Source organism: Leptosomus discolor, chromosome 18 (genome assembly GCF_034619465.1).
Source record: "Leptosomus discolor isolate bLepDis1 chromosome 18, bLepDis1.hap2, whole genome shotgun sequence".
In the NCBI taxonomy this organism is placed as follows: domain Eukaryota; kingdom Metazoa; phylum Chordata; class Aves; order Leptosomiformes; family Leptosomidae; genus Leptosomus; species Leptosomus discolor.
Genome location: NC_141408.1, coordinates 13,717,658 through 13,738,043, shown reverse-complemented (window position 1 = coordinate 13,738,043; position 20,386 = coordinate 13,717,658). Strand labels below are relative to the sequence as shown.

General features: G+C 45.0%; 1 protein-coding gene across 2 annotated transcripts in view; it reads left to right on the top strand.

Moving 5' to 3' along the window:
* Positions 1-20,386, top strand: part of ACACA (acetyl-CoA carboxylase alpha) — a 126,114-nt gene that overhangs the window by 51,285 nt on the left and 54,443 nt on the right. The window contains exons 30-39 of one of the 2 annotated variants that reach the window (XM_086475393.1): positions 607-703; positions 2,045-2,152; positions 4,371-4,427; positions 4,726-4,770; positions 7,565-7,606; positions 8,225-8,440; positions 8,939-9,094; positions 10,957-11,160; positions 13,595-13,750; positions 14,363-14,509. In XM_086475393.1, coding sequence (XP_086331519.1) covers positions 607-703; positions 2,045-2,152; positions 4,371-4,427; positions 4,726-4,770; positions 7,565-7,606; positions 8,225-8,440; positions 8,939-9,094; positions 10,957-11,160; positions 13,595-13,750; positions 14,363-14,509 — 1,228 coding nt within the window. The remainder of the gene's footprint in view (positions 1-606; positions 704-2,044; positions 2,153-4,370; positions 4,428-4,725; positions 4,771-7,564; positions 7,607-8,224; positions 8,441-8,938; positions 9,095-10,956; positions 11,161-13,594; positions 13,751-14,362; positions 14,510-20,386) is intronic. The other variant, XM_086475392.1, reaches the window with a different exon arrangement.

The following is a 20,386-nucleotide window of genomic DNA, read 5'->3' as shown; positions in this document are numbered from 1 at the left end:
CGTGACGGTTATTTGTGTTGCCGGCTTCCTAGGTGGGCCCAAATGGAACTGGACAAAATCTTTGCCTTGTCTAGAGTCGGGTTTAAACTGCTCCTGAGCTGGTTTGCTAAGTTCGTGGAGTTTCAGGTGGAAGTTTGTTTGGATCCCTTTGTCTGTCTCCTTGGGATAACTGAATATTTCAGGCTGCTCTAAGAGCAGTTTGCAGGCAGAAGGATCAGCATCTTGAATTTCTGCTGATTGGAGATCGTTTGGAAATGTGCTGATTTCTTCTAACGCTCTTGTTTATGCGCATAGATGTGGGAGGATGTGTCCTTTATGCTTTCAGCCTTCTAGAGCGGGCAAAAAACCCCCCAGCAGAGCCCATAGCAGTCGTGGGGGCCTGCAACCATAAGGTCTCTGACACGTGTCAGAAGATCCAGACTCTGCTTTGGTTTGAGGGGTGGAGGAGGTGTTGCCTCCTCACCTTTTGAGTTCCAGTCCTGCGAAGGGAAGGAGTCTTTCTCTCCCGCCCCCCTCAGCAACATGATTTGTGGATCTCGGTGCTGTGTGCTTCCAGTGGGCCAGCAGCCGTGTGCTGGTGACTAATACTTCTCTGGTGTATTTCAGGATCTTTGATGAAGTGATGGGTTGCTTCTGCGACTCTCCTCCCCAGAGCCCAACCTTCCCTGAAGCTGGCCATGCTTCCTTGTATGATGAAGACAAGGTACGGTACTTTTTGTCTTTTGAGATTGCTCTCGGGCTGGAAATAGGAGGCGTGCAGAATGCCGCAGTGACTGCAGGCTAGGTGCTTTTCACTGCTTCGAGTGCTGGAAGCAGGAGTTAAGAGCTTCGTGTATTTATGTATGTGGTTTGTTTGCTTGTTCCACAGCAGGTGATTCAAAGTAGGTGGCCGTTTTCTGACTCTGTTCTAAAACCACGGCTACGTCTCTTGCTCTGCGTGTAAATTTAGTTTGTAGCTTTTGATATCAGCAGAATTAGTAGATCTACAGTGGCATAACTGGGGGTTTAGACGCACAATTAAGTTTCCAGACCTCCTCTGTGCCTCGGGGTGTTGAACTGCATATTCAGCTGCCTTTACCTTAAGTCTGACTTGCCTTAATTTCTGTCTTACGCCCTTCCCAGTCATGTTACATTCTGATTCTTCCCTCCATTCTACCTCTTAAAACTGTTTTTAGGAGGAAAACGAGAGGAACCCCCCAATTTTTGCACTGATACGGAGAACAGGTGCAGAGGGAGCAGACAGTTTATAATCCTTAGTGACAGAAGACCAGTTTCCCTTAGACACACAGGTAGCTGCTCCACTGCTCTGTCCTGCCCCCCAACAGTGGGAAGCTCTGTTGGAATACAATCTGTGTCCAGAACAGGGCTTGGTTTTAAACTGGTCCATTGATCTCGATGTGTGTGAGTGCTGTAGCCTTGCTCCAGCATACTGCCCTCAACCTTAGTGTCCTCAGATCTCTCACTTTACCTCCCCCTCGCTTCACCGCAGATAATTTCCTCTTCATACTCAGTTTTTCACAGTTAACCACAGGCACTTAAATGCTAAATTTGTCATTTCTGAGCTCTGATGTAATTGATGCTTCCACATCATTTCGTTTTGTTGTAGATAGGAAAACACACGTTGTTTTGCTGCTTCCCTTTGAATGTGCTCAATTTCATTACCTTTCTTGATGCCAAAGTCCTCTAATGCCTTGCCTGTACTGCATCTTGTAAAGAGAGGACCTGACCCTACAGTCTTTCCGCATCCAAATGGGACACACTTGAGTTAGCGCAGTCAGATGTGACCTTCAGAACTGGATTCTCCAAATGAAGCTCCCGTTTGCTGTTTGTGGACGTTAACTCTTCTGTGAAACTGCAAATCTGGGAGGCTGCTTGGTCAAGGATTTCCCTCACAGTTTTCCTCGGTTTACAGCATGCTTGGCTGGGGGCCTTTTTCCCTAGGGCATCTGTATTTTAGGCTTGCATTTAGCAGCCTCTTTTGAGAACTCACAAGTGATAAGTTGTTAACTGTTTATTTATGGGGAATATTTTCATTAAATTGCAGACCGCTCGGGAGGAGCCCATTCACATTCTTAATGTTGCTATTAAAACAGACAGTGACGTTGATGATGATGGGCTGGCAGCCATGTTCAGAGAGTTCACACAAAGCAAGGTAAGTTGCCTTGATTCTCTCTCTGGAACTGTGTGGTTGTGCAAGCAGGACAGTTCTGTCTGCTTTGGGAAAAGCCAGTATGTTCCTCAGTGTTTTGTTTGTTTCAGAACAAATAAACGATCAGTTACGTGCTTAGTTTATCCCACCTAAAACTTTACCACTTCTTTAACTGGATGTAGCGGCACCTTTCTGAAGCCTCCAGGTCATCGCTTCTCTTTGGAGTGCGTTCTAATCCCACGGGTCAGGACTTCGTCCCTTTAATTTTTGATGGGGTAAAAGACCTTTAAGGTTTTAAACTCATCAGGTCAATCTTCAGTGTCTGTCTCCAGGTGCTCTGAGAAAACGTGCTGTATCCCTCTCCCTGGTGCTAAAAGTTGTTATAGGAGTAACAGGGGCGTGGAAGGTGACATTAAAATGGCTGTATTTTCTGTATCATGGTAGTAAATGGAATTGAAATGAGTTCTCCTCGTTGTCGACATGCTGGAGCATCCACCTAGTGTGATATTTGTGGCACAAGGTGGAATTGATTTGGTATGTTCTGTCGCTCCTTCGTAAGGATGGGGTGCGCTTTAGAGTACCAAGTGTCAGTCCTGTGGTCACTTGTGAGACCACGTGGGTTGGGCTGGGTTGGGGCCAGCCTCCTCGTGTCCGCTGTGCCCTCTGGCGTCTGCCTGCGCTTGCTTTTCTGGATGGTGTGAAGAATTCCTCAGCTGCCTTGTGGGTGAACAGCCCATCAGGCACGGGGACGCTGCTGCATCCGTGGTACCCGCAATGAACCGAGCGAGCGGTTTCTGACTTCATTTCCCAGTGTGGGAGGTGGTAATGCGTTCTGCAGAAATGAGGGGTTCCAAACTGGGGCTGGTATCCGTGCGACTTCAACAGCTTCCTGCCTCTTTAAGCAAAGAAAATAACCAAATATAAAAATTAAAACTAGTTCTGCTTCTCATCTGCTTGATCGTGCTCCAGGCGTTTTATGGGAGGGGATAAAAGGAAATAAATAAATAAAAAAAAAATATTCCAAAACACATTAAACTATCAAATAGGTTGATCCAAATTGTCCAAATAATCTTCTAGTCCCAGCATGTTGTGTGTGGTTTTTTTAATAGAAATTAGGATCATATACTTGTAAATGACTTGTGGAGGAGATTGAGGCAGTCAGTGTAAATGGAGTTTCTCCAGGTGCTGATGGCTAATCGCTCTGTAATAGCTGTGGACTTGCTGTGAGACCCACATTATTACGATGTAATCAGAATCCTGTTGCTATGCTGTTATTGTCTGCCACTTGTGGAATTTTAAAAGCAATAACAATTTTTGCTTTTTAAATCATGGCATTATTAAAGTTATTTTCTTCCTCTTGCCATGAATATAGTCACTGATGCTCATTTTCAGAGGGCTTAACCTTAGTAAAACATTTCAGTCTGTGCCAAAAGGGGTTGTTTTGTTCCTGATCTCGTTGAGTTCTTGTTTCTTTTTTGTTGTTCTTTTTCTTTTTTTTTTTTTTTCCCCCCTTTGCTTTTAAATTGGAAAAAGGAGGAGAAAGGAAGAAGTTTTAGAAAGAGGAGCAGAATGATGAGATCTTAACACTTTAAAAGGTCGGTGGTGTGGCAGATACTGATGGCAGCACTTACTTGAGATGTGGCTTAGTGGAATTTGATAAAGAAGCAAGCAGAATGAATATTCTCTCATCTGTTTGAAAAAACTAAGTAACACCCATCATTTATCACCTTTGCAATATGGACACATCTCTGCTTTGGTCAGGGTTGCCTGTGTGCTTATTGTGCCAAGATCAAGCATGTGCTACATGCTTCCTCGGGTTAGTTCCTTTAAAACTCATTTTCCATGGCCTTACCATGTCTTCGCTGCGCTCCCTTCAAGAAGGAATCTCTGTGAAAAAGACCAACTTGCTTTGGCAAATGAACAAGAATATTTCCTGCAAGACTTGTACCTGACTCTCTGCTGTACTTGTTAGCAGAGCTCAGCTGGAATGCTGTGTTCTTGTGATTTGGTTACTTACCTCTTCAGATTTAATGTGTTTGCTGGTGTGTGCTACTAGACGATGATCAGATGAGAAGGCTTAGCTGTGAGCGGACTGAAGCGGAGGAGGACCTTACAGCGTAGATGCAGGAGGATCTGTAGAGCTTTTTCAGTTCTTAGAAGATTTCGACATGTTCTTTTTCTGTTAATCCAGTCACCTGATTCCATGCTTGCCTTTTTACAGAAATCAGTCCTGATTGAACATGGGATTCGGAGGCTGACTTTCCTTGTAGCCCAAAAGGTATTTTGATATCTCTCATGTTGCTTGGACTCTTCGGTCTCTAGCTCATAATTGCATTGCCATTTGATGTGTTTTTCCCCGATTAAATGCTGTATTAACTATATTTAGTTCTTCACTGGTTTTGTTCTCTAAAATTGGAGATGGTTTTCATGAATTCACTTAAGAAAATTAATTTACAATTGTAAACAATCGTGGCATCTCTTGTATTCTTGAATTAATTAATTTTTGATTTCATCCTAATTGCTAGCTTTCTTCTGCTTTTTTTTTCTTGTCTTCCTGTGTATGTTTCGTTTGTAAGGACTTCAGGAAACAGGTCAACTATGAGGTGGATCAGAGATTTCATGTAAGTAAAAAGGGCCTAGAACACAGTGCTATTCTTGACTTGAGGCCAGGAGGCACGTAAGTGACTCTAGGCTTCTCCTTTGGTTCTTAGTCAGGCATTTAATGCCAATGTTGGTGTCAGAGTCAAGCAAAGTACTTAAACATCTAACTTCACATACAGGAGTGGGCCTCTTGCGTTCAGTGGGACCATTCCCCTGCTAAAGTCTCTCTTGTTACTTGGCTGAGCTCATGACTGCCACATTAATAAAGATCTTGTTTGTTTCGGTATTGTTTTATGTGCTAAAATATAATTCTGCAATTAAATTCTTGTATTTCTTATGTGGTGTGGTGATTTCTTGAGGTTTCTTACTGATTTCAAAATCACTTAGAGGAGTAATTGAAGTGACTTGCTAAATTTCACATAATGACTTAGTGATGTGGAAAACACTTGGTGCTCTTACTGCTAGGAATTCTTTCCCCAGGGCCTGGGCATCAGCGAGGGCTAGTTAGCCCTTATTTTCAAGGTGGCAGTGTAAGGCGTGAACCAGACTTTTATCCCTTCTGCATCTGCTTTACAAGTCTGGAAGTTATTAGGAATCTTGAAAGTGCAAGAGGTTCATCCTGTGCTCAAGGCACCTGGCTTAGCAAGCTTTACAAAGGGAAAACTGGTTTATAAATAGCAAAACCAGTACTTGAACAAAGGCGAGTATCACCACGGGAGAATTGCTGCGCGCGGTGTAGGCGCAAACACGTATCCATCAAGGGCTTGGGAAGCCGCTCTTCGGGGAGAGGTTGAGAGCTTAAGCAGGAAAGTCCAGGCTTCGGATTCGAAGAAAGGAAGTTTGAGAGAACGGAATTGATATTTGGGAAATGAAAAAAAGCGCTGTAGTGTGTGGCAGGGCCAGAAAGGAGGCAAAGGCTCAAAGGAGGCATTACAAAAAAGTTTTCCCTGAGCTGCCGTTCGGAGCGATGGACTGTTAGGATGCTCCTAGTTCCTAAGCCAGAGGGGGCAGCATGGTGTGTCATCTGTTCGTGAAGTTTGTAGAGTACCTCTGGGGTCTTCTGTGAGTGTCAGTCTTTATGACTGGCTCCTATTCTACTCTGTTTATTACTGGACCGACTATTATCTTAGCCAGGGCCTGGGCTTGGGTTTGTTTTTTGTTTTAATTACAGTCTATATAATTAGTTCCCAGCATGTTGAGGTAATAGAGAGTTGCTCCAGCAAGCTTCCAATTTCCTCATCTCATTAGGTTTTTAACATGATTATTAGTATAATAATCAACTATGATGATTTCTGTTGTAGCTTTTCGCATTCTGGGGTTTGCAGGGTGTCTTGATTGGCTAATTTAGGCAAATTATTTTGATTGTCTTGATGATGGTTGGTTGATTAGAACACAGCAGGGGTATAATTCTTCTGCCTAGGAAATGGAGGGCTCTTTTGGATTTTGGTACCAGAGCACTGAGAATTTTTGTGTGTGTGCACATCTAATTATTATATTTGCCCACAACACTAGTCAGATGCCTTGGAAGCAATTACATTTGTGATCGGAAGAGCATGGCTGATGTTAGGAGAATTTGGCAGCGTGCAGAGAAGGACAGGTGGGAGGGATTTGGAAGAGAGGTGAGGAAACATGGTTGTTTTCTTAGGGTATGGTTGATGCTTATATGCTCACCTAATATGCCCGTTGCCTGAATTTTCTGGCAAGGTTTCTTGTACCACCAGCTAATCTGGAGGACACACTCCAGGCAAACACAAGTTATTTTGCTCAACTGAGAGTCGTCCGGTGAGGTTCTGGGGACTGGTTTTTTTAGTAGGAGATAAGGAAGATGACTAGCTAGAAGATTACTTCTAGCCTTAAAAGCTATGTTGCTCAGTGGAGCCTTATACCTTGTCACCAGGCACTGGTTGTTGCACTGAATCAAGCTAGGGTTGCAAGTCCTTCGTTGATAGTGGAATGTGATTCAGAAAATCCCTGACTCCAGCTCAGATTCCTTCTTTTCTTTCTCAGTAAGACAGTCCTGACAAGTTGTGTACGCTCTCTCAGGTCACCTTTAGCACAAATGGCTGGGGTTCTCCTGTTGGTGCAAAGCATTCACAAAAGTTCCTCCACCCGGTAAATGTGTGATTCCGCAGAAACGGGTAGCTTTGCTCAGATGAAACTGGAGGGAGCGGTAGGAGGATGCTGTCTAGTCTTTCTCCCTTCTTCGAAGGCACGTGCAATATGCCGCAGAAAAGTAGGGCCGTAACCATTTGCTAGGATTTTGTCTGTGCAGTAGAATAACAGAGAAACCTAATCATATTTGGGGGATTTTTGTAGAGTGCCATTTAATACATGAGGCTAAAGTTATTTGATTACAATTCATAGTTTTCCTTGGGAAGAGAGTATTTCTAGCAGTAATAGTATGAAGAGAACTGTAGAATACAGATCATTGTTTTGTGTACGTCTGCTTATATAATGGAGTGTTAATACCATTGTATGGCTCCCAAGCATTTCCACAGTAATCATAATCATAATAGAACTAGAAGCTTCCAACTACTGTCTGGACAGTTCCGTGTTATTGTCTGTTAATAATTGACAGTAACAATCAGAAACCAATCAAGTAGCCTCCGTTGCATTAGCAGTGAAGACAGGTTTAAACTACCTCTGCTGCCTCCTTGAGGGTAACTTGATTTTCCACCGCCCTTTGTGATGTTGAAAAAGTAGCTTGTAGCAACTCCTGTCATCTCCTCTGCTGTGGGGCTACCCCAGGTCTGGCCTGTGAGCACGCTCTGGGTAGATCAAGTGGCTTACTTCATTGTTTTTGTTTTCAAACAGAGGGAATTTCCAAAGTTCTTCACGTTCCGTGCCCGGGATAAGGTAAGTTGTATGTTCTTAAAACTTTTCTCTTAAGTGTTGGCTTTATCCTTGTCTGTTCCTTGCCAGTCTAAGAGGGCGGGAGCTACTTCAGCCCAACTTCACTGCCTAGCGCGATATTTTCTCCTCCCTCGCTAGGTCGGTCGTCTGCGCACGCAGCAACTGACGTCAGTAACGATGATGAGTCTCTGATATTTGGGGATAAAAATCCATGCATTTGGAAGCCTGACCTGAGGCTTCTCTTTATGCAGATTTTAGTCGCGGTGTAACAAGGGAGTGTTGGAAGCAGCACAGCAACTCAGTACCAAACTTTCTGGCTGCTGTGGAAAAGACAGGGGAGGGGGGGGGGTGTGTGCAGCGGTGAGCTTGACAACTTGCTGTCTTGCAATTTGTCTTCTGCTCTCAGTATTTCTACAGTTTCGACGCAGCTCTTAGTGCTAATGAATCTGCGCGACACAGACAAGTTGGGGTTGGATTCATTTGGATTTTTAGGTTTTTAATTAAATATGAAATTTCATAGGGGATGTTTTCTAGTTCTTCCCATCCTCAGTGTTTCAGCTTCCTAACCCATCCTCCTCTTTTACGCCCTTTTCTGCCTGTACGATGCTGGGGTGCCTCCAGTTTGAGGAAGACAGGATTTATCGTCATCTAGAGCCAGCTCTGGCTTTTCAGCTCGAGTTGAACCGAATGCGAAACTTTGACCTCACGGCCATTCCGTGTGCCAATCACAAAATGCATCTCTACCTGGGAGCAGCGAAAGTTGAAGTGGGAACAGAAGTGACTGACTACAGGTTCTTCGTGAGGGCCATTATAAGGCATTCCGACCTGGTTACCAAGGTGAGTTTTGTCCCCCCGTGCAAGGTCTCCTTCCCAGACGGTGCGTGGGGCGCTGTCAGTCACTCCAGGAGCCTGCAGGCCAACCCTGCCTGTGTCGAGCGCGGCGGCTGCGTGCCCTCTGCCAGCGCTGGCTCTGCAGAGGGTTGTCTCTGAGGACCTGGTGTTCCTGTGCTTCAAGGAGATTGTTCTACGGCCCAAGTAGACAGGCAGAAATCCTGGCGTTTTGAGGCGAGGGTTGTTCTTCTGTCTTTCTCCTGCGCTACTGCAGTCATGGTTTGCCCTGCTTTGGCTTTGGGCTGACCTAAAGGAGGGCACAACTCAGCTGGGTACGGGAATCCGGGAGCACCGGCTCAGTGATCTGCTTCAGGGTGGCCCATCCTGCGGAAACTAACGTCACCTGTCTTCTCAGTCGAGTCCTTCTGTAGTTGTTCAAACGCTGTATTCTTGGGGTGTGTTTTTTGAGTAGAAAGTGAATTATTTGTTGACGACATTTGGCAGGAAGCCTCCTTCGAGTATCTGCAAAATGAGGGAGAGCGATTGCTTCTGGAGGCCATGGATGAGCTGGAGGTGGCGTTTAATAATACCAACGTGCGCACGGACTGCAATCACATCTTCTTAAATTTCGTGCCTACCGTCATCATGGACCCATCTAAGGTATGGTCTCTTCCCTAGCCCTGAACTGCGTGTTTTCCTTGGGCTTGACTCACCAGAATTACATGGTCTTCTGCGGCCTTTTGACGCTGTGTAAGTGCACCTAGCGGTTGAGTACCTTCTAGTACTGCTTGGTGAAGGACGTGCAGGTCCTACTGCCGTTTTGTAAGGGAAAGCACAAGAAATTTGGGGCCCTGTATTAGAAGCGGTAACATGAGGGTCACTTTAGTTACTCTACAAATGCTGAAGTTTTGCTTTTCAGTAAAGAAAGTGGAGGCATGTGACTAATGGAGGCTCTAACTAAAGGTTGCTTGTTGAGCTGCTAAACCAACTTCTCCTCAGAAGCGGAGGGAATACTTCTTATTTTAGCTGGTTAAGGCAAGTCTGTTAGTCTGTTTCACGTTTGGCAGTGAGGAAGGAAAAAAGCTTTGATTTTTAATTTTTTTTTTTTTTCCATTCTTCCAATCTGTGGATAAATATTAAATGTAAGATTTCAGAGCTAGCAGAGCTCATGTTTTTAGTGGAGCAATGCTGTCCTTCAGGCAATGCAGCTCACTTCCTCTGTGTAAACTAAGGAACAGTTTATTAAAAATACATTTTGTATTTGAAACTAAACTTATTTTTTCGTTGTGTGTTTGAGATAAACAATTTTAATAAGGAAATAGCTTTAAATGCTCTTCTGTTTTTTACAAAAGTCCAAGTTGTAGCCAAATAAAACATGAGATAAATCATGAACTTGAAAAGAATTTCTAAATTCAGCTACGGAAAGAAGTGCCTCCTTTTCATTCTCTGATACAAAACCACAGGTATCAACATTATAAATAAATGAACATTAAGCTTTGTAGATGCATAAATAAAAGTGTTCGGGCATAAAGCATGTTTCTGGTTAGCAGAACCACCACAAAGAACGTCCCAAGTAAACTGTAAAGGCTGCGTTTAGTTGGAAATCAACATTCTGTTCATGGTTACTGAAAGATGAGAGCTGACCTTTCCTTATGAGAATAACTGAAAGTTTAAAAAGATGAATTGGTTATCAGAGTAAATATCTCTTGCTTGCTGACTTCTAAATAATGATTAAAAATTAGTGGCTTAAATTGCTTTTGAACAAATCTTCTCTCAGCACATCCAAAATCCTTAGTTCCCAGGAAGTTCAGAAGAAGCTGGGACGTTCAGCCCCTGGAAGTTAGGCTGCCCTCAGGTGTGGACTGTGACTTTTCCCTGAGCTGCTGTGGGAAAGACTTTTTGGGTTTTTTTGAGAGAGTGTTAAAAACAGCCTATAAATTGCCTCCTTTTAATATGCGCTATTTGCACACAGTAGTATATTATAAAGTTTAATAGAACACCAGAAGGCCAAGCTCCAAGTAGTAATTGCTTTGCTGATTTAAGGCGCCGTACCGCATGTGCGGGGAAACAGGATTATTGTGCCTACAAGTGCTAAATAACGGCTTGTCAAGGGTTTCACTTCCCTGCCTTTGGTAGTTCTCGCCTGCGAGCTGTGCCTGCAGGAGCGAGGGCGGGTGGCGGGGTGGCAGCGGGCACGCCGCGCCTTGCTGGGGCGTCATGTGCCGGGAGGGAAGAGGTTTGTGGCTCCAGCGCTGTCCCTCGACCTCGGTAGCCCTCAGGAGGAGTTCAGCTCCTGCCCATCTCGAGGCTCGTTAGGATGAGAGCGGGCCGGCCGCCGGGGTCCCGTAGCGGCACTGGGCACGTGCTGCTCTTCGGCTCGTCCCTCTCTCCCCTTCTGTGATGTTCCCCCGCCGCGCGCTGGCGTGTCCCGTTGAGCGGGACCTTCCAGCGGCGGGATGGAGCGGCCGCCAAGCGGTGGCTGTGTCCAGAAAGGTGAGGGGAATTCTTCCCTGTGTTTTAAGATTGAAGAATCGGTGCGGAGCATGGTGATGCGCTACGGGAGCCGCCTGTGGAAACTCCGCGTCCTCCAAGCCGAGCTGAAGATCAACATTCGTTTGACGCCGACTGGGAAGGCAATTCCCATTCGCCTCTTCCTGACTAACGAGTCGGGCTACTATTTGGACATCAGCCTGTACAAAGAAGTGACAGACTCCAGAACGGGACAGGTACGGTTCCACAGGGCTCCAGGGTTTGATGAGCAGCTGCCTGGGGGGACGCGTTATCCCTGATGCAGCTCTTCTGTGGTTTGTGGTGGGCTCAGGTGATGTAAAACGGCCGTTCAGCTTTGCCAAAGGATGAGGAGTGTAAGGATAATCTTGCAATAGGCACGTGGGTGTGCAAACTGTAATCAATTACGTAAAAGTACGTGTCTTCTAATTGTTTTGTATGTACCTTCAGTCGTTTGTGCGTCTGTTTTCCTCTGTGGCAGGGTGCTCAAAAAAAGTAATAGAAAAGTCGTCGCTGTTGGTGCTCATCCTGTGGGTCGTAATAAAACATATTATTAATTATACGTTTCCCTGAGTAGATAGAGAAAATCTGTGAACTTGTCTTTTAAATTCAAAAGATACAGGGAATGACCTGGGTAGGGTGATGTAAAATTATTGGAGGTGCTTTTATATCATTTTTATGAAGCATAAAGGGGCTCTTTCGTAATGGTTGCAGCTATTCTGGTATTTCTGCTTTTCACGGCATAGGAATAGTGTGGTTAACTGAAATACCTGCGTATGCTAAAATACATGGAGCATAGGATGCATGAGAAATATTTAAATACAGAAATGTTTACATCTCCCTCTGTAATAATCTCTCTGCCATGCAGCGGTAGCAGCAGAATAAATCACTCGGGCGCCGTTAATGTTGAACACAAAGTGCTGAGTCACCTTTCCTGACCCTCTTCTCCATTTAAATTTTTCCAGCAAGCTGCCTGGCCGTACAGTCCGTTCGGTTCGGGAGATCCTAGAACAGATAGTGTCCGTAGGGTTTACTTCGTTTCTGCCTTTGAGTGGACAGCAGGAAAGAAAAGAACATTTTAATAGTCTCCAGTAGCTGAGCTTAACACTTGAGTTCTGTTAGTCATTTGTGAAGGTCACCTTTGCTCTTAAGCTCTGTCTCTGAGCTTTATTTTTTTAAAGCTAGGGGAATGCACTTGTGTGTGTATCACTTTTAGCAAATTTTCCAGTATTTGATTTTTTTTTTTTTAATTTCATTTTTTTCCCCAGGATATTAAACCAGGTTCTATTAAAAAATTATAGTGGTGTGAATTACTTCAATTAACTCTTTGGGTAGTTGGGAGGAAGGTTTGTCTTAGAAAGCTTGAAGGTGTTGGTTTTTTAAGAAACTTTGGTAAATCTTCCCCCTCGTGACGGAGGTTTATAGGATGAGTTCAGATCTGTATGTTTTTTTTCCTGTGTTTTCAGAGGGTTATTTTGAACTTGGAGAATTCTTTTAAACCAATTCAAACATTACTGATGTACTGGGTGCTGGGCACTTTCATGACTTCTAAAGAATGGAAAAATCGATTCATCATGAGAGAATGACCCAGATCTCTTGTTTCGCAGTTTCTGTGGTAATGAGTGGTGATGCTCAGGACAGACTTCAGCTCCCACAGAACCACCCTGTTCCAGAGATTTAAGGAGAATTGGGCCCCAAGTGCAGTAACAGATCTTAACACAGGCGCTGTCACAAACACTTGTTATCCTGAATAAATATTTCTCCCGTTGAAGAAGCTACTTCACAAAGCAGTGTTTGTGAAGACTGAAGAGAGCATGAGCTACTATGTTTAATCTAAAAACTAGAACAGACTTCACTTATTGAATTTTATCTTTAGTGGAATTCTTCAATTAATTCGTCTTCAATTAGAAAAAGTTGTGCTGTTTGTAACATCAGATCTCATCCCCGTTCTGTTAGAAGCAGCCTAATGGTGTTGCTTCTGTCAGGCCTGTTTCTATTACGCAGCGTTGTGCAGCGTTGTCCCGGCGAAGCAGGGCTCCTCCTGTTCCTGCGTTGAAATAGATTTGCTTCCACTCCGGGCTGAGTGGAATATATAGTGCCGTGAAGCATGGCAGCTGATAATTCACGTTGCTACTCTGGGAAAATCTTTTAAACTTATAATATCAAAACTTCAAGCCAAATGACATATGCAAGTCTTGACCTAGCTCCCATGATCAGTCAGTGGAGATACGGATACCGTGCTGCTCGACTCCATAAATAACAAGAGTTCTCCTCTCTGCTCCCAGCTATCGCAATCCATCGGCATAGGTACGGCGTCAGGGGAAATACTGGTGGATGTGAAGTCATCTAAGTCACAGGCTTTTTTTTTTCTGTGGGGATGTGGCTCCGTTCCCTTTGCTTTCTGCTGTGATACGGTAATAAGTCAGTGATACTCAGATCCGTGCAGTAATGGTCCAGCACTGTCTCCAAAGGGTAGTAATGCGTGATGAAGCACAGTGTTGCAGGATATGCGAGTATTAATGTGTTTGTAGAGAACAGCAACAAGCCTGATCAGTCTGGAATATCCTGATGGTTTTTTGGTAAAATATGGATGAGATGGGTGTATGGAACCAGTAATGGGTAAGCAGTAACTGGTCATGTTTTGTGCTGCAGATTATGTTCCAGGCGTATGGGGATAAACAGGGACCACTTCATGGGATGCTGATCAATACCCCGTACGTGACCAAAGACCTGCTGCAGTCCAAGAGATTCCAGGCACAGACTTTAGGGACATCGTATGTCTATGACATTCCCGAGATGTTTCGGCAGGTAAGTGTTCTTAAGGCCCAGGGCGTTGTCCTAAGCTTTGGTACCCGCAGAGCGCTTCTGTCGGTTGCTGTCCTTGCTTGTCAGGGAAACAGGTGGCCTGGAGCGGCTAACAGCGGCCCCGCAGGGTCTGTACAGCTGTGGATTGAGCCTACTTTGAATGAAATCAGGACTCTTAACACACTGCTGCTGTAGTTCCATCAATAAGTCAAATGGTAGAAGCTGAAATGTAAAACCATCCTCCATTCCTTGTTTATGTCTCTTTGTTTTCCCATCCTGTTATCTAGCCTTCCTAGAGGGTTAGACAGTGCAGGGGTGATAGTTCCTAGGACAGGACTCATACATCACTGAATGTGTTATTGAGTTGCAGAATTTATGGTGTATCTGATTTGCTGGGTTCTGTCCTGAATCACATAATTTGAATTACACTACTTTGGGTGGAACTGTATTTCATGGTTTAAATTCCAAAGTAAGTGATATCCGCTGAATATTGCCAGCCAAACGGGGGGGAGGGATATTTCAGAGTGTTCCGTCTTGATTATTAAGTCACAGTGGATTGAATAAAAATATTTGCAGATGATGTTCTTAACAAGAATTTATCTTTTCATCCTCCAGTCTTTGATTAAACTCTGGGATTCTGTGAATGAACACGCATTCCTGCCAACGCCGCCGCTGCCTTCTGACATCCTAACGTACACTGAGCTGGTGCTGGATGATCAGGGCCAGCTCGTGCACATGAACAGGCTGCCAGGAGGAAATGAGGCAAGTTGCACTTTCTTTAACACTACTTTTCTTTCCATGCCCTGCAGTACGGTGGGTTTTGGACTAGGTTTGACAATTGTGATGAAAATTTACCAGCCAGGCACAAAATCTATTCATTCAGTCTTTCACAGATGAAATCTCTCTCTTGAAAATGAGATTTTTGTTTCATTAAAAATTAATACCTTCCATAGAATGGGTATTTTAACCTCTGTAGTAAACGATGATTCTATTTCAAACCTGTGCTTATGCTGTTTTTCCTTCATAATTAAAAAGTGCTCATTCAGCTATTCCAAGTAACTGGGGTTTGTGTTTGAGCAAAATATGTTTTACAAGACTAAATAGAAATGTTTAAATTTGCTTAAAAAGAAATGGAAAACCAATTTTATGCTTTCCATTTAAATACGCGCAGTGTTTGTGTAGCGCTGGCAAGGTGTGAGCAACATCCCCCTCTAGTGAATGATTTCCTTGAGACGAACAACTGCGGATGCTGCCGGGGGTAAGGGAGTTACTCCTTCGGCTGGAGCAGGAGGCGGCCGTACTGTTGTGGTGGGCTTTGGCTGGGATGTCATTACCTTAGCAAGCCAAAGATTGCAGCGTTGAAATGACCAGAGAATAAAGCTAACTGGTAGAAGAGGCGGTTATTTTTTTTTTTTGCCTAGGGTAGGTGGGATTCAGTAAGGGCGTGTTCCTCCAGTGATATAAATCTGAACGGTTCTAAGTGGCGGAATCATTTCTCTTTTCCTTGGCGTCGTTGAACTAGCACCGTCCTTTTGCTGGATCTATAACTTCAGATTTGCAAAAGCTCTGTTCAAAACCATCAAGTCCAGTGATGAAAGGAAATGGGGGTTTTCCTCACTATTTACCGCATGTGTCTTGTCAGGGGAAGGTTTTGAATATGATGTTTTCCAACTGAACCGAATCAGTAAATGGTGACTATGGGAGCGCGATGTCCTTGTCTTTTGCTGGCCTATAAGAGAAATGTTTTAACAAGTATAATTAAACCTGGAATGAGCTATTCCCTGCGTTCTTAGTGAAAGCTGAGGCTGCGGTTCTGTGGAGGCTTATGCCATCATCTTTCTCTCTTTCTCCGCTCTCATTCAGCATTTGAGTGGATGGTGGCTGGGGAAACAGCAAAGTCCCTCAGGGACGTAGCTCTGTTCTTGCTAAAATTACAAGCACAGAGCTGCCTGGGCATGAACATGTAGTGTTTACTCTGCCAGTATGAATACAAATAGTCTTATTATAAGAGATTCTGTACCCAAAGACCACCAAAAAAAAAAAAAAAAAATTAGGAGGGTTTTTTTAACCCTTGGTAGGCTTAGTTGTGCTCAATCTGTAAAGAAATTACATGGCCGTTGTGGTGTGCGTGGTGGTTCCGGCCCTGCCGAGCGGGTGAGTCACTGGAAAGTGAGAGAAACAAGGGGAAAACGTGATGTTCCCCCCACGTTTTTTTCAGTCTGGCTGCTGAAGGTCGCTTCTCGTGGAGGGACATGGCAGACTCTAACCTGCCTTCTGACAACTCCTCTGGCTGCAGAGACGAAAGCCCAGCCCGGGGTTCGGCGCGCGGGCAGGCCGTGCCTCCCCAGAGGGGCGTGCGGCTCGGAGCGCCCAACTGTCAGCCTGCGCTGGGCAGCTGGACGAGCCGCTGCAGGACCGTTGGCAGCTGGAATGAGGTTTGAGGCTCCGGTATTGAATTCCGTTACCTGTAGCCGCCGCACACAATAGCGCTCATTCACGGGTGGGAGCGGGCAATCTGAGGAAGAGGTGCCAGCAGCAGCCTGAAGGACAGGTGACATTCAGGAGGTGACGAGCTGCCCAACAGATTCATTCCTCCGTGCTGCACCTCTCTTTATCTGGATGAGCTGACTTGAGGCTTTTATGGTTTAATTCCGCTCAGCTGAGGAAACAAATTTTCGCAAACGGGCGCTCTGGTTTCTCTTTCCAAAGAAGATGGCTGCAGGGGTGGAGAAGGCAGAGACAGGATGCTAGATAAATTCAGAGCATAAGCCTTTTCTTTGTTAAGGCTGTAAGTGGATCCATTCTGCTTTTTTTTGAGAGTCAGTCTGCATAGCATCTGGGCAGAGAAATACGGCATCTTATCTGCCAGGAAGCAAAGATCCTTGGGGTAATCCATCTATGTGGCAGTAGCTGGTAGAATTGCATAGGAAGAGGAGACATGCCACGAGGAGCAGGAGAAAATATTAATTGATTCTGCAGTTCTTCCACGGGATACAATGGGGAACCGTTCTCAGGACATGGCACATTTCCTTGGCTCTTTAAACTTGTCTGAATTTGTTAAGGAAGAGTTTTGTCTTCAGATAGATGTATTTGGCTGCCAAATGCCAGAAGCCCATACACACTGAAAATCGTGTTCCAGGGAAATGATCCCTAGGGAAATGAGTGCAGTGGGAAGTCGGGGTTCCCAGGCTTTGCAGTGGCTTGCTTGGTAGCCTTAGTCAAAGTTTTCACTGCTTCACTTTGTTCATATCCCAGTAAGATGGGACTGCTCTGGGGTGTTATGAGGATAATTTATAAATTATTAAAACAAATATGTTTTAAGAGTCCTTGAATTTGTACTTGCTAAGTAAGTGCTGGATATTGTGTTGTACGGCGTTCCCCAGTTTTGTTTAGTAGCCCTGGGTGGTCAGTGCCAATGGAGTCTGTGCCCCAGTGATCCAGAGGCGTGAGCTGTTTGCAGTTCAGACCCCAATGAGCTGACAGGCGGGAGTGCTTGGGAGGAAATTTCCAAGTAAATGTGATTTATTTATTTATTTTCCCCCCCTTTCTTCCCAGCAAGATTGCTGACTTTCTAAATCCAAAGTCTGTTGAGAGATTGTACATTATGTGTGGTGTTTTTTTTTTTTTTTTTTTACTGAAGACGAAATTTCTGTTGAAAACTTCTGACTGTGGTAAATATAGCTGCTGGTTAGTGCATTTAGGTTCTATTACTGTTGTGCTTGTTTTAGCTGAGAGGCTCAAACACAGCTATTCCCCCATTGCGAGTGCCTTACCATCGTGGTATCAGCTGTTCTGAGGTAGGGCTTGTCTGTGCTACACAGTATGAACAATTACATTTTCTCTATGTGAAAAGGGGTCAAGACACTCTTCCTCTTAAAGCTTTCAGCTGAGCTGACTGCCCTAATTGTTGCAGCTAGCAGGCGAAATGGAGAAACCAGCATAAAATCCAGGAGATCTGTGATCAGTGTGTTCAGCTGGATGTCAACAACCGAAGTTGCAATCCCTTCCCTAATGTGGGGCAGAGCAGGAGCTCGAAGCTGAGTTTCTCCTGTCCTCCCAGCGTTTGCAAGCAGCCTTCTGGGCTAACCTGTCGATGTTTTCAGGAAGATCTGTGAAACGGGAAGTCTCGAGAACTTTCGCAATACAAGAGGTTTTTCTCTGCTTAGCTTGCGACCACTTGGCGTAGCCCACCAACTCATTTGGCAGTAATTATCTGTTTGCTAGTACCTTCAACAAAGAAGCCAAGGACTTAATGGACCATGAAAATACAACTTGCTATTTATTCCTAGGCAGTGCTTGCCTCCTCCTGAGCAGAGGATCCTGGCTCGTCATGGCCACGCGGGGGAGCTTGCAGTGCTGCTGGCCCTGCCGCCGACTCTTGCGGCACAGGAGACATCACTGGTGCAGGGCCTTTCTCCAACCTCTTGTCCGCTCAGGGCAGCCAGAATTCTTCCTGAGGCGCATCTGCTGTTTCTTCGGGCTGCAGGCAGAGTGCTGGATGTGGCCTGGAGCTTTCTGCTGGATGGTTTCTGTTCTGGATTCTTCATGTTAAGCTTGTGAACTGTGTCCTGGTCTTTAGTTACTTTTTTTTTTTAATTTGGTGGGGAGTTTTTTTGTTTGTTTTCTGTGTCCTCTGTTACTAGTCTGGCTTCTTTGACACCTGCATTCGCACATGAGACTGTTCCGATAAGCTCTCTCTGCCACCATAGGATTTCAGTAAGCCAGCGCCCTTGACAAGACTGAATGTGCCCCACTAAAAAGTTGAGGACAGTTTGTAAATGATTCTCAGAGCCAGCAGGTATGGAAGGGAGCTGAAGAAGAAAGTATTTTATCAGCAGAATCAAACACCAGTCAATAGCTCCCTCCTAATGCTCCTGAGTAAAGACTGAATAGACTTTGGGACAAATGGGGTATAATTTATTGTACAACTGGGAGCCTGTCAAGAGCTGAGCACCAGAGGTGGATGCTCAGCCTGACTCCAGTCTGACTCTTAAGGCAGACATGGACCATTGCAGTGTACAGAGTTTATATAGGTGGGAGGAAAAAACCCACTTGTAGTTGTTTGTGATCTTAGGCATTTTACTCTAAAATGGTTTTAAGCAGAAAATTTTAAGTTCATACCACAGCCTGGATGCTTATCTAGATGATAACACAAGACTTTGAACATTTCTGCTAATGCAATTTTTTTTCTTTTAAGTAAGTGGAAGCCTTTTTTTTTTTTTAGTGGCATAATCTTTGTTGTTTCTGGCTAAGATCTTCACTGGGCATGTGGGGTAGAGGTGCGTGACTGGGACTTTCTGCACTAATACTGGGAGGGATGGGTTTGAAAGGATGCAGCACCTCGCCCTGTTTGACGGTGGGAGAGGAGCTGCTGGCCGCGCTCCGGGAGCTCACCTCTGCCCTGCCTGTCACCGAAGCCTCTGATGTCGCTTTGGAGTTACGGGGCTGTGCTAAGATGGGGGAATCTCTGAAAGAGTCAGGAATCGTGTGAACACAGACAAGTGAACAGGGCTGGGGTTCAGAAGTGTATGGCAGCTTGCACAGCAGTTAAAAACGTGTTGGTTGCTGTAGCTCTGCTGAAGACACGACCTGTAATGGAGTGACACCCTCTTCAAATACCCATTGAAGAGGGCTTTGTTCCAAAGATTAGCATATTAGCTGAAATCTGAGTGTGAAAAGGTAATTCCCTCAGCCCGTTGGAGAGCTCAATATATGACTTGTCATTCTTGAGCTGGGCGTGCTGATGTTTTTCTATAGCACTTTATGTATTTTGACTAGAATTTACTGTGATCCTCTGGCACTGGGACTGCACCATCCGCTGATAAGACCCAACTAATCTTCGAGGACAAGGAGAAAGTGAGCGTAAGGAGTGCCTGCAGCAACACCCCGCGTTACCCTTCCTCAGTCTCACGCAGCGTCCGTGTAAAATGTGTCATTTTCCCGATTGGCACTAGATGTCACAGTTTTTCCTTCTCAGTAGCATGAGGATCAGAAATAATCCATAATCGGAGCTGCTGGCTGGCGCGTTGGCAGGCACCCTTTCTTGTGAGCGTGGGAAGGTTTGGCCAGGTGAAATTCAGGGCGGCAGTGGGCAGAGGGCTGCTGGAGCTCTGCTTCGGCAGCTCCCTGGCTTGCCTGCGGCTGGGAGGTGTAGCTAATGAATTTTATACAAGCAAAGCTTAATCGTTGAACTGCATGTTCTGCTTTGTCACCCCATGTTCCTGCATTTTATGACAGGCACAGGGTATTAAAATATCCGCTGGGCTGCTTCTGGCGGTTGGTAAGTACAGGAGAAGCAGCAGAGAATGGGTGATGGCAAAGCCGGTGAATTAACATGACGGTGAAGGAAAAGACGTGTGCATCTTCTCCCCCCCTGCCCCAGCCCCACCACTATTTTTCCCAGAGATTACTGTAAAAATAGTTGTTTCTTTTGGGTTTTCCAGCCTTCTTCTTGGTGAGTTTTGGGAACAATCCTGACCTGAAGGCTCTTCCGGCAGTAGGAGTGGGTTTAAATAACAGGGGAGCTGGACAACTATTTGTGCCGCACAGCAAGTGGTGTCTCCTCCTCTGGGACACTCGTGATGCGATTTCAGAGGGTGGTGGTCCTCTGACAGAATAATTCAGGCCCCTATCAATGAG